We start from the raw sequence: 12,841 nt of genomic DNA, 5'->3' as shown, positions 1-12,841 counted from the left end.
ATTGAATCGTGATCTATGGAGAGTAAACTAGCTCTGTTGGGCCCCAACGGTATGTGTATACAATATCTCCTGTGATCTGACTATAACACTGAATGACAGGGTCATTTGGTCCCTCAAGTTAATTTCTTCAGACACAGATGCCAGGCTAGATGCTTCATCAACCTGGAGGATGTAGGACTCATATCCCACAGAGTTGGGGAGGAAGCAGGCATCCCATAAGTCAGTCTGAGAATGACAGAAATATTGGACAGCCTAGCCACCGGAACTGACCTGCTTAAAGGACAAAACGGGGATCAAAGGAAAAAAAGACTGCTTGATTCATTCAAATTCCTTTCCTTTATTGTACCATTTTAACTGGTCCAATCCCATCTGGACCAATCAGAGTGTAGGAGGAGTGGTATGGAGAGGGGGATAAGAGGCACAAACATGTATTGATACCATCCCTTTGGTTTGTATAGGAGAGAGGAGAAGGGGGGTCTACAGCATATTTGTAATGGTCTTGGTCTGTTCCTCCATCCATGGTGGAAATATTGACTGCGACGTACCACGGTTACCACTTTCCCCCTTTTTATAAAGGAAGTCAGTGGAGTCTCTGGATACAATATTATTATTTGAGACCTAGATAGCAAACAGCCACTTCCTTCCCAAGTACAGACGAGGCCCCTGTACTTTCTAATGTATTTACATTAAATAAGATTAAGTTAGATTAAAAACAAAAATAACCGTACTCATGATGGTCACCTGACGGGTGGATGGTGTGTGTCGTCTGTAGGTGGTGTGTGTGAGAGGTGTTGCAAAGCATGCTGGGTAAGTTGTGACCCTGCTGTAAAACTATGGTTTCCAGGCTCCCGATTGGTCATGGTGCTGCGCCCATGTGAGGATAGTCCCGTCCCTCAGGGCGACAACCTTTCAGGACTTCTCTGATGTCAGCACGCAGTCGAAAGAGGCAGACAGCACCTTGCAGATGGCCTGGGCTTGTTCCTGCACAGAGACGGGGAGAGACGAAAGGAAAATGACTTGTAATGAAACACACAGTTGTGGGGAGCGATTGGTAAATAAAAGCTTATTCCAAATTAAATAAAACTACCTCTGTTTTAAACCAGTTTTTCCAAATCACATTCATCTCTATACTCTGCCTATCTTGTGCAATCATTAGCACGGGAAGTGGTGTGGGGGTGCTGCACTTTCCCCCCCCACAAAATGTCATTTTTGGGCCCGGGCTGAAGACGTCTATATCGGTCTGCTAATATAGGACTAGTATTTTTGTGCTTTAAAAAATATATATTTGTATTTGAGGGTTTACCAGCATTTCTAACTTGAGTCGGATAATTATCTGTACAAAACAGTTCATCTGATAATACTTGTGGAATATAAAATACTTGCTTGATATGTTTTCCAGTTTCTTTAAATACTTTGCAAGTGGAACTTATTTGTGTGAAAACTGAAATGGTCTATTCATTCCTTTTCCATTTTAGTAGATTCTCTTATCCAGAGGAACTTACAGTAGTGAGTGCACACATTTTCACACTTTTTCGTACTGGTCCCCCATGGTAATCGAACCCACAACCCTAGCATTGCATTGCTCTACCAACTGAGCCACATCATCACAAACCACTTGATGTCTCAATGTACTCAATTACTGTATTGTGCATTGTTTTTCATCAAGGTGATAAAGTTTACAGGTACCTAGATGACCAGCCTATGTACAATACAGTAATGTACATTTACATTAAGTGGTTTGTAAGGATGGTAAATTAATACTGCATAAATGGTTGTTTTCCATGTTATTTAAGATAAATATTGTTATTTGATGTGGATGTTTTGTGTCTCTGCCCATAACTTTGCACTTTTTGATGTAAATATTTGAGGACAGGATTGTTGTTGTTTCTGGATTCCATTAGAATGGTGATCACAGAGAAAGGGACAGGGTTGTTGTTCTTTCTGGATTCCATTAGAATGGTGATCACAGAGAAAGGGACAGGGTTTTGTTCTTTCTGGATCCCATTAGAATGGTGATCACAGAGAAAGGGACAGGGTTTTGTTCTTTCTGGATCCCATTAGAATGGTGATCACAGAAAGGGACAGGGTTGTGTTCTTTCTGGATCCCATTAGAATGGTGATCACAGAGAAAGGGACAGGGTTTTGTTCTTTCTGGATCCCATTAGAATGGTGATCACAGAGAAAGGGACAGGGTTTTATTCTTTCTGGATCCCATTAGAATGGTGATCACAGAAAGGGACAGGGTTTTGTTCTTTCTGGATCCCATTAGAGGGGGGGGGGGGGAAATAGGTGAGTAAACGTTGATCTCAGTTCATGGTGAATGAAGTAATGCTCCCTATACTTTCAACACACACACTCACCGCACTGCTGCACTGGTACACCCAGATGCTGCAGTCCTGCTGCTTGGCATCGGTGGTCTTGAGAGCCAGCAGGTTCTTCCCAGCCCCCAGGCCGTCATCATAACAGAGCATCCTCATTATCAGATAGAGAGGGTGGCGGTGCAGAACGTCCTATACAGGAACCACAACAATAATACACATTACAAACATCAATATAACAACAGACAGACAATCATGTAGAGCGGGAAACAGTGGAGAAAGTCCGACTTCGGGAACGTTCCAACTAGAAAGGTCAAGGTTCAGCAGAAACTTTTGGGATGCTAGAGCATTTATAAACATGGAAATGGATTCACTCACACATTGATCCATGAAGGCCACTTTGACTCCATACTTGGACACTCCCAGTACCATCTCCTCCTCTCCAGGCACAAACGGCAGCTTTCCATCTTGCTATGAAAGGAACACGACAGATACTCTTTGTACATATAGAGTGACTTGTTAAGGAGGAAACAGAGGCTGCCTCTGACTCACACCACTCCAACATTAATCTACATCACCATAATCAATCACCATATTCAAATTGAGTGATTATACAGTGATGAATTGGTCTCCACTGCACTGCATTGAACCTGTATGTATAGTACTGCATTCTGATTAGAGGTCGAACAATTATGATTTTTCAACGCCGATTATTGGAGGACCAAAAAAAGCCGATACCGATTAATCGTTCGAATTTTACATATCTATTTGTAATAATGACAATTACAACAATACTGAATGAACACTTATTTTAACTTAATATAATACATCAATAAAATCAATTTTGTCTCAAATAATGAAATATGTTCCATTTGGTTTAAATAATGCAAAAACAAAGTGTTGGAGAAGTAAAAGTGCAATATGTGCCATGTAAGAAAGCTAACGTTTCAGTTCCTTGCTCAGAACATGAGAACATATGAAAGCTGGTGGTTCCTTTTAACATGAGTCTTAAATATTCCCAGGTAAGAAGTTTTAGGTTGTAGTTATTATAGGACTATTTCTCTCTCTACCATTTGTATTTCATAAACCTTTGACTATTGGATGTTCTAATAGGTACTTTAGTATTGCCAACCTAATCTCGGGAGTTGATAGGCTTGAAGTCATAAACAGTGCAATGCTTGAAGTACAGCGAAGAGCTGCTGGCAAACGCAGGAAAGTGCTTTTTGAATGAATGCTTACGAGCCTGCTGCTGCCTACCACTGCTCAGTCAGACTGCTCTATCAAATCAGACTTAATTAGAATATAATGACACAGAAATACGAGCCTTAGTTTCCGGATTTGACCATATTAATGATCTATCATTTCGAAAACAAAAAGTTTATTCTTTCAGTGAAATACGGTACCGTCCCGTTTAAAAAATATATACTTGTATATTGATTTTAAGAAAGGCATGGATGTTTATGTACATATTGGTGCAACGACAGTGCTTTTTTCATGAATGCGCTTGTTAAATCACCCGTTTGGCGAAGTAGGCTATGATTCAATGATAAATTAACAGGCACTGCATCGATTATATGCAACGCAGAACAAGCTAGATAAACTAGTGATATTATCAACCATGTGTAGTTAACTAGTGATTATGTTAAGATTGATTGTTGTTTATAAGATACGTTTGAGTTTATTTTTACAGGGACAGTGCACATTAATCAACATTTCAGTAAAAGTGCCGGTTTTAGCCAACCGGGTAATTTTCAACCGCAGTCCCTGGGCAGGTTATTAAAAGCAATTACAATATAGACAATAGCAACATAGAACAAGCAAGACATAGCATACAGACAGAGCAACATAAAACAAAAAGCAGCAAGACAAAATTCATAAAAGCAACAAAGTGTTTCCACACCTCACAAGCTACAGACAACAGACAACATGGAGAGTGGCAACACACAGCTAGGGACCATGTTCACAAATCTGATTGACCTTTAGCCATGTCTTCAAGCATTTTGTGAAAGTGTGATATGTGGTGCAGTTATGTGTGTCTGATGGCAGTGTATTCCAGACATGGGAAGCTCTCACAGAGAATGCAGATTTACTAAAGGTGCTTTTCCTTAGGGGAACTATACAGTCACCTCTCATGGCAGACCTTGTGGATCTGCTGCCATATGTCTGGGTTTTCTGTTTAACAAAAATATTGAGTGGAGGGGGAGCCAGGCCATTGAGGATCTTGAATACAAGACATGCGTCGGTGTATTGCACAAGATTTTCCCAACTCAAGAGCTCATGCTTTCTAAGGATGTGACAATGATGATGGCTATTGGGCTTCCTATCAAGCACTTTGAGAGCCTGTTTGTAGACAGACTGAATAGGTTTTAATGTTGTACAGCAAGCTTGGGCCCAACTAGTCAAGCAGTATGTTAAGTGGGGGAGTATCATAGATTTGAAGTACAGTTTTGCTACCTCTGTAGTCAAACAATTTCGTATAAATCGGAAATGAGCTAGGTTGAATTTGGTTATTTGAATTACCTTTTTCACATGCTTTTTAAAAGAGAGGTTGGAATCAAGTATGATGCCAAGGTACTTAAAATCGGATACCACCTGGAGCTTAATGCTAGCTAGCACCTTACCTTGGCTCCTTGCTGCACTCGCATAACAGGTAGTCAGCCTGCCACGCAGTCTCCTCGTGGAATGCAATGTAATTGGCCATAGTCGGTGCCCAAAAATGTTGATTACCGATTATTATGAAAACTTGAAATCGGCCCTAATTAAATCGGCCATTCTGATGGGCCCCATACTTTACATCCCAGATTTGAAGGTGTTTACAGGTTTTTCTTACCTGGGCTGCATCGATGTAGTTGATGAGTTCCAGAGGCTCCTGCAGGGTCTTACTCATCTCAAACGGCAGCTTCTCTATGGCTCCGACATACTTCACCCTGAACTCGGCACACGTCTCTGACGCAGCACTGTGACCTAAAGTTCACAGTTCAATCATCCATCGGCATTACCACTGGGTCATGAAGGTGTTCATTACGCATCAAACGGAAGAAAATTATGTGAAACCGGGAGGGACTACCAACAAGACACATTTTAGTCCATTGCAAAACCTCTTGAAATATTTTGTTGCATGCCCTACAATGCACAAGAGCCAGTTCTGAAAGGACTTGACATGTACAGGCAATATTGTTAACTTTTCCAGCCCCTTCATCTGACTGTTAGTGAATAGGAAGGAAAGGAGATGAGGAAACTAGCCGAGGTCATTTCAGAGAATTGAGATGTGGCCATAGTTGTAGGTTCTCTTACCTGAGCTCTTGGTCGAGTCTGTGTCGAGGCTAGCTACAGTACTGGACCTTGAGAGACCTCCCAAACTGGAGTCGACTGACTAAAGGGAGGAGAGCGAAAAGCACACCATCTCACCATATTGTCTTGAGAAATGTTACATGATCGGCTGAAACGTTGACCAAATCGCAGAGGTCATGGTTTCTGCTGCAATATTTGTGTATGAGAAAGGAAACACATACTCCAACCACTAATGAATAGAGTTTAAATGAAAAATGTGAAAATAACTTGAGCAGACGTCAATTCAGGAGTCCTTGACAGCATGCAAGACCTCCTTAATAAACTGAGTCATGTACCCATCAGCAATGTAATCAGAGAGGACAGCTGTGCAGTAAGTGAATCGATGGTAATAAAGAGTCATTTCTCCATCCGATCAATTCCTCCCCGTCAGCTCAACCATCTTAGCACTTGTTTGTTATTCACCAGATGGGAAGGCATCTCGTATGAGACATGACTACTTTGTCCAGACAGAGCTCACTTTTAACATGAATAAAAGCCACTGTCAGATGTGAGGGATCTTCTAATGAGGTTACAATCGGTCTAACTCGTCTGTCCGTCTATCTGTCTGCCTGCCCGTCCGTCTGTCTGCCTCCAGAATTTTACGACTGCGGCTGCTTTTGTATTCTAAGACTGTACCCTGTTGTCTCCATGGTGAATTATTTACCAAGGACAACTAGCATCTCCAGCACCAACCCCCCCCCCCCCCCCCCCCCCCCCCCCCCCAGAGACTATGTAGACTGTTGAACGCAACACAAGGGAAGCGCAAAGGAAGCTCCCTATTGGAGGACTAGGTGGAGCTCCTGATTACAGCTATCCTCTTCAGATCAACTGGAGGACTAGGTGGAGCTCCTGATTACAGCTATCCTCTTCAGATCAACTGGAGGACTAGGTGGAGCTCCTGATTACAGCTATCCTCTTCAGATCAACTGGAGGACTAGGTGGAGCTCCTGATTACAGCTATCCTCTTCAGATCAACTGGAGGACTAGGTGGAGCTCCTGATTACAGCTATCCTCTTCAGATCAACTGGAGGACTAGGTGGAGCTCCTGATTACAGCTATCCTCTTCAGATCAACTGGAGGACTAGGTGGAGCTCCTGATTACAGCTATCCTCTTCAGATCAACTGGAGGACTAGGTGGAGCTCCTGATTACAGCTATCCTCTTCAGATCAACTGGAGGGCATCAAGGGACGAGAGAAGATCCACATTTTCTGGGTTTGGAATGTAGACCACGACAGTGTAGTCTGTAATGTAATGTATAGAACGGCCCACCTTGCTCTTGGTACTGATCTCACTGCTCTGGGAGCTGCTGCTGCTGTGACGCTTTTTGACCTTCCGGAACATTCTTCACCATGACGCCAACACTCCACCAGCCCCCAGCTCCCTTGCAGACACCACTGTCTGGTGAAGACAAGGAGATTTTGTTGTGATGGTCCCAGCACTACACAGGGCAATCCATGTGATTTGGCTTGTGGTCTACAGAGAATAGAGAATGGGATGAACCCTTCCACCAGTTGTATTACAACGTTATTACAAAGAATAGTAATATTTACCTCCGAAATAAAACATAATAATTTTGAAATATCGTTTATGAAATGGAATTCCATACATAAATATTGTGTGACATTATGAGACTAACAGCTGCCACAGTGAATGCATAATATTCAAGTCCTGCATACTACCACTCCCACCGTCACAACTTTCTCCAACTTATTAAGAATCAACAGGCTGACACACGCGCGTCCCTGCCAATGGTGTCTGGAGTCGGCTGGCACTCAATGAAAGTCCATTGTCCGGAACTTTGTCAATGAATGCCCCGTGTAACGGAAACCGGTTGCTATGATAAACAATTTACCCCACCCACACCCTTATCGACGTATCCGCTCACGCTCAAAAAGGTTTAAATGATCGTGCATTTTTATAGAAAATGGCAAACAGGAGCACTACGCACAAACACACAGGGCATACCTCAGTTTGAAACTTGTTCTAAGCCAGTTGAGGGCTGTTTTGGGGGGGGTGTTGTTCATCAAAGGAGCAGGGCTGTGGCTCTTTCTGTGTAGGCGAGAGTGCGACTCGCAAAGACACTTCACTTCCTCTGCAGTTCCACCCAACACCACATTAAAGGGGACGCGACTTAGTTATGTTTGTATCAATATTGTCAACTTTGTAACAAATAACGAGGCCGCTCACCCACAGTGCAACGTTGTAACAGAGTGTGAACATTAATTGATACTTTTGTTTCAGCTGCCACAAACGAGTCTACGGTGTGATGTTTTTTTTAAACCGTGATTGAATTGAGCGCTAAAACTAAAAAGTTCTAAACCCATGTATATTCAGTATCTATCAATCAAAATATGAAAACGTTTTCTAAGATGAGCAAATCGTGTAATTACGTCGGAACTAAAAAGATGGCTTGAGTGTTCTTCGGTCTTGTTTTGACGACCTGTGTGCGCCAGACGGAAGTTCATACAAACATAGGTCTGGAGGGAAAACTCAATGGAGAGCATCATCATGATCCAGGTCCTGTTTTTATTATATAAATACTGTACTACTGCCTTGAACGTACCACTAGAATACGTTACTTCTGCAGCGCGGCTGTAAAACGTAAAGCAGATATATCGGAAACTCACGGAGAATAGGGACCAGTGTTGTGCTGTCATCATAATGACAGTCCTCTGTGTTGGGGGTGAATTATTCAACAACAACATTCTCTCTCTCCCTAGCTGTATTCTCTCACCAGGAGGACAGACATCTAATGGCTGCCGAAGTCCCCAGTGTCAAACCTGACATCCTCCTCATATTATGTAACCAATAGTCAGTAAGCACTGTGATATTTTGTCCTTTACACATTGGCAGATGGGTTCAAACATTTCTCTCTCTCTCTCTCGTCCACATACGGCACTCACGTCCAAGAAAAAAATGGAGGTGTGTGAGGCTCGCTTCTGTAACACGGTCCATGACATAGTGAACAGGGAAGCCCGCTGTCTCATATGGTCGTTATGTTCATATTCCACATATGGATCAATAATGTCTGGGAGATTAGCTTGGGAGACACCAATTAAAACCGCTCTCAATGATGAAGCTGGGTCCCAGACTCGAGCGTTCCCTGTCTCTGAGGTTTCGTCCCCACTCGGTCTCTCCAGAGTATGCACCACTTTGACAACATAGGTCCCGGTGTGGTGATGGTGTCTCCAGGTATGATGCAGAACGGCCTGTCCAGGGAGCTGTTTTGAGAGGTGGTGCACTGACAAGAGGAACAGAGTCCTCATCGCAGGCTAACGTGTGGAGGGGACCTTGGCCATGACTTAGCATGTATGGCTAAGTCATATAATCATACAGTCTTTTAGCCTGAGTGCCAGCATGTGTCTGCTTTAGCCTAGCTGGCATTGTCTACAACAAGGTAATAATGCACTGTAGCGTCATTAACAGGCTATTGTTCTCACCTTGTTCCCGCAATGGAGCCTGGTTCTTCTGACTGTATCCATAGGTAGACTAGTGGTTAGAGCATTGGACTAGTAACTGAAAGGTTGCAAGATCGAATCCCCGGGCTGACAAGGTAAAAAATCTGTCGTTCTGCCCCTGAACAAGGCAGTTAACCCACTGTTCCTAGGCCGTCATTGAAAATAAGAATTAGTTCTTAACCGACTTGCCTATTTAAATAAAAGGTAAAATAAAATGTTCCCTAGACTACACAGACCTGGCCATGAGCACAGTGAAACATACCCAGGCCATCACATTCGCTAAACCCTACTCTGTGCTAGTGGGTCAGCTGAGAAACATCATTGAGGATTTGGAAGCTACAGAAAAGACCCTCAAGAACATCACACTGGTGCATGAAGCAGGCATGGTGACGCTGGAGGTGAGCATGTTGTAGTCTGGGTCTTGTTCCTTAAGCACCAAACGGAAGAGAATGGACTGAAACAGGGAGGGACTACCTAGACGTGACTAACGTTCTCTGCTGCAAAACGTTTTCTGTCATGTGCCCTAATGAACATGACACAATGATGTTCACATCAGGCAATGCTTCTTGCAGTATCAATAACAATGTATTTGTGGTGTCTAAGATGGTTGAGAAATTGGAATGTTTTCATCCATGTTTCTCATGTCGTCCACTAGTTTATTGCCAACCCGTTGAATGACATGCACACTGATGCAGTCACTACTGTTGGAAGTCCAGTCTAACCCTAAAGCTCAGAAAGGTGTGGCCATTGACTTTGACCTTTACCAGTATCCACTTGCCTTAATTGTCCCTTCCGGGGAATAAATACAGTTTTATTGTATTGAAACTATCACACAAACATGTACGCACAGCTATTTTAAAGAAGGTCTCTCTGAAGGAGACGAAGGACCTGGCAGTGCAGCGTCTCTACGACGCCCTCAACCCTGTCGTAATGAGGGGTACAACCAGAGACATACATAATTGGGTTCAAAGAACCCCTGAAAGGGGTCATCCTGCAGCTACCTGAAGCAGTTGTCTGTTCCTCCGCAGACCTCCAATCCCTGTGCCTGATAGTTGTTTAATCCTAGGATCATTTTACCGTCCGAAATCTACGTTAATCATTAGGGGGGGAAATTAAGAATGGAAGTCCAGGGGAAATGTCATCCTACTCCGCCCTTACTCTCACTGATACTTCTAGAATGGATAGACTACTTGAGGGACAGCAGTGGCTGTCTGGATCTGGTTACGCTGTTAAAGATGGGTGACCACTGTAAAGTTCACTGCATTCTGTAACTAAGCATTGAGACGCATGGCTCAAATGCACTGATTTGTTTGGACATTTTGTAGAAAAAAAAATCTTGAGTATAGAAACAGCCAAATAGTGTTTGATCAGCAGTATTATCAGTGATAGTGAACTGAAAGCAAGCAGGTGTGGTTGCTGAGTTAATTAATCAATTAGCATCCCATCGTGCTTAGGGTCATGTATAAAAATGCTGGGCAGGCCATTATTTTGGCTACCATGGCTATGCCCCCCCCATAGGATGACAAGGCCCCCATCCACAGGGCACGAGTGGTTTGATGAGCATGAAAACTATACAAACCATATGCCATGGCTGTCTCGGTCATCTGATCTCAACCCAACTGACCACTTATGGGAGATTCTGGAGTGGTGCCTGAGACAGTTTTCCACCGCCATAAACAAAACACCAAATTAAGGAATTTCTAGTGGAATAATGGTGTTGACATCCCTCCAATAGAATTCGAGACACTTGTAGAATCTATGCCAAGATGCATTAAAGTTGGTCTGGCTCGTGGTTACCCAACGCCCTATTAAGACACTTTAGGTTGGTTCTGTATCTATGTTTGGAATGTTGTTTGAAAACCTGTTGTGATCTTGTTTTATGTCATTGTGAAAATGTATGTCATTCATCAAAATAGTGAAATAAACAACAAAAAGGCGACTCAAATTATTTTACTCTGCCATTATTATTTTCACCTTCCACCTCCACACGGTAGATGGCGCAATTTAGCATGCGAACGTCTATCATTCAGTCAGCACTGCTTTCATTTCTAGATCTGAAAGTATAACTTTAGCTCTCGGCTCAACATTTGTACTAGCTAGTAATGTCCAAAATCAAGAACATAATTTGGCCTCAAGTGATTTTATTTGGCGACTCGATCACACAGGTACATTTTCTCATTCAGAAACGATCTGTTTGCAGGGTTTCGTCCATTTACAAATCGGGTTAGCTTGCTAGCTAGCAACTTGACAGTTCACCTCTCACTTCTTGTTGATTTGTTTCAGTTTTCGTTCCAACCTAATGGATGGGGTTCCGAAATTGCAAATCAACTAGCCAGGTGAGTCATTTTACATTTTCGCACATGGAATACTTTTAAATAGTTGCACTCACCATTCCTACATGCTTTTCATAGGGATGGAAGGTAGCCCATAGTCGTTCCATGTCATTTCAGGAAACCCATGACACCTCCCCATCACAGATTGTTCAGAAATGGTTTCTGTAGTTAGAAACATAAGATTAGCATTCCTGCAACACTATTTTGTTGACATTTAATTTGATCTATGAGAAATTAAGCTAATTGATTGCACCCAAATGTTCCCTTTTTAATTGACAGGATTCACGTGATATTCAATAACTATGGTAACCAACATAAGATTTGGACTTCCTCCCGTTGAGAACACAAGGAACCATTCAAATTGTAAAAAGCCACCCACGGACCCCTCCACATCAATCCCAATCTAACAACCAGTATACAGTATCAGTTCTCTATGTCTGAACTAGCTACAAATTTATAATGTGAAAATGTGATTCTCCATTACAGGATAGGTACTGTTTGGTGAAGCACAGATCATTTACCACTAACCTTAAATTGGCAATGTTATCATCGATCTCGATTCTGCCAAACACGTATCTTCTCAATTGTGGTTCGTGGCAGATGGTTGGTTTGAATTTGGAAAATGCTCAGTTACTCAAATAAATGATTTGCTCCATGAAGTAATCCTAAACTGTGTACGCTGCCATCTTGTCTATTTCAAATCCTCTCTCATTGGTCGAGATGGATTACTTCATGGAGCAAAGCATTTATGTATTTTAATAACAGAGCATTTTCTACATTTTTCAAATGAACCAAAGGTTTTTTTGTCTGGTCACAGACTGCTGATGTGTTGTGTTGTGTTGTGCACCGCAAGTGAAAGGAAAAGGTGAGAGGAGGAGAGCATGTAGATAGATGCGAGAAGGAATTGTATATACAACGAGCTGTTTGTATGTGTCTGGTATGAAAGTGAATAGTGTTTGCGTGTGATCAGGGTTGTATTCATTGCGCCACTTCTGTTGAACTAAACAGGGATAAACATACCCACATTTGTCTTATAGAAATTCTCGTTTACAATTGTTGGAATAATAATTACACTCTAGATCAGCTAGATGCAGGCAAGAGTGGGGCGGTATTGAATGTGTCACTGTCTGTCACCTTGATTACTCAGAATTCTCTCTACCTGTGCACCTACGTTGTAAATTCATAGGCTAGGTTATACCAACCTCATGATGGGTACAGGGAAAATGTTAGTATCATGTAGTAGGCCTAAACCTATTGATGTTACATTGAACTGGGTGAATGGAATATGAATGAGAGTCATCCAATATGGTGTAATAGAAATAAGGCCATGCTCATAAATCAAATAATCATCCTCCCTCGTCTTTAAACGGCACCAACCGCCACTGATATAAACCCTGTATC

At 42.4% G+C, this 12,841-nt stretch overlaps 2 protein-coding genes across 12 annotated transcripts in view; one reads left to right on the top strand and one right to left on the bottom strand.

Annotated features, from left to right (window-relative positions):
* Positions 1–317: 317 nt before the first annotated feature.
* Positions 318–12,133, bottom strand: itgb1bp1 (integrin beta 1 binding protein 1). Of its 8 annotated transcripts, XM_031788348.1 has the most exons (8): positions 11,969–12,133; positions 11,497–11,602; positions 6,919–7,047; positions 5,613–5,691; positions 5,149–5,282; positions 2,697–2,789; positions 2,361–2,510; positions 318–981 (listed from the first exon to the last, which is right to left on the bottom strand). In XM_031788348.1, exons 3-8 carry the CDS (start codon positions 6,988–6,990, stop codon positions 910–912), a joined length of 600 nt encoding a protein of 199 aa, XP_031644208.1. In that variant the 5' UTR covers positions 6,991–7,047; positions 11,497–11,602; positions 11,969–12,133; the 3' UTR covers positions 318–909. The 8 variants fall into 8 exon arrangements, with proteins under 8 accessions (XP_031644208.1, XP_031644211.1, XP_031644205.1 ...); XM_031788351.1 differs by lacking the exon at positions 6,919–7,047 and having other exon boundaries at positions 11,969–12,094; XM_031788345.1 differs by lacking the exon at positions 11,969–12,133 and having other exon boundaries at positions 6,919–7,122; positions 11,497–11,677.
* Positions 8,333–12,841, top strand: part of iah1 (isoamyl acetate hydrolyzing esterase 1 (putative)) — a 7,701-nt gene continuing 3,192 nt past the window's right edge. The window contains exons 1-3 of one of the 4 annotated variants that reach the window (XM_031788344.1): positions 8,333–8,464; positions 9,333–9,505; positions 11,391–11,443. In XM_031788344.1, the coding sequence (XP_031644204.1) occupies positions 9,350–9,505; positions 11,391–11,443 (209 nt within the window). In that variant the 5' untranslated portion in view covers positions 8,333–8,464; positions 9,333–9,349. Of the gene's footprint in view, positions 8,465–9,279; positions 9,506–10,652; positions 11,273–11,390; positions 11,444–12,841 lie in introns of those variants that run through there. The other 3 variants (XR_004202782.1, XM_031788343.1, XM_020500896.2) reach the window with 3 other exon arrangements.

This window comes from Oncorhynchus kisutch, linkage group LG14 (genome assembly GCF_002021735.2).
Source record: "Oncorhynchus kisutch isolate 150728-3 linkage group LG14, Okis_V2, whole genome shotgun sequence".
In the NCBI taxonomy this organism is placed as follows: Eukaryota; Metazoa; Chordata; class Actinopteri; order Salmoniformes; family Salmonidae; genus Oncorhynchus; species Oncorhynchus kisutch.
The sequence above is the reverse complement of the archived record's forward strand: the minus strand, read 5'-3'. Positions and strand labels throughout refer to the sequence as shown.

Excerpts from the sequence above, each read along its gene's own strand:
- itgb1bp1 (XM_031788348.1), bottom strand. The coding sequence starts at position 6,990 with ATGTTCCGGAAGGTCAAAAAGCGTCACAGCAGCAGCAGCTCCCAGAGC. Across the intron at positions 5,692-6,918 it reads AGATCAGTACCAAGAGCAAG|TCAGTCGACTCCAGTTTGGG; the intron begins GTGGGCCGTTCT and ends TCCTCCCTTTAG. Across the intron at positions 2,790-5,148 it reads ACTACATCGATGCAGCCCAG|CAAGATGGAAAGCTGCCGTT; the intron begins GTAAGAAAAACC and ends TTCCTTTCATAG.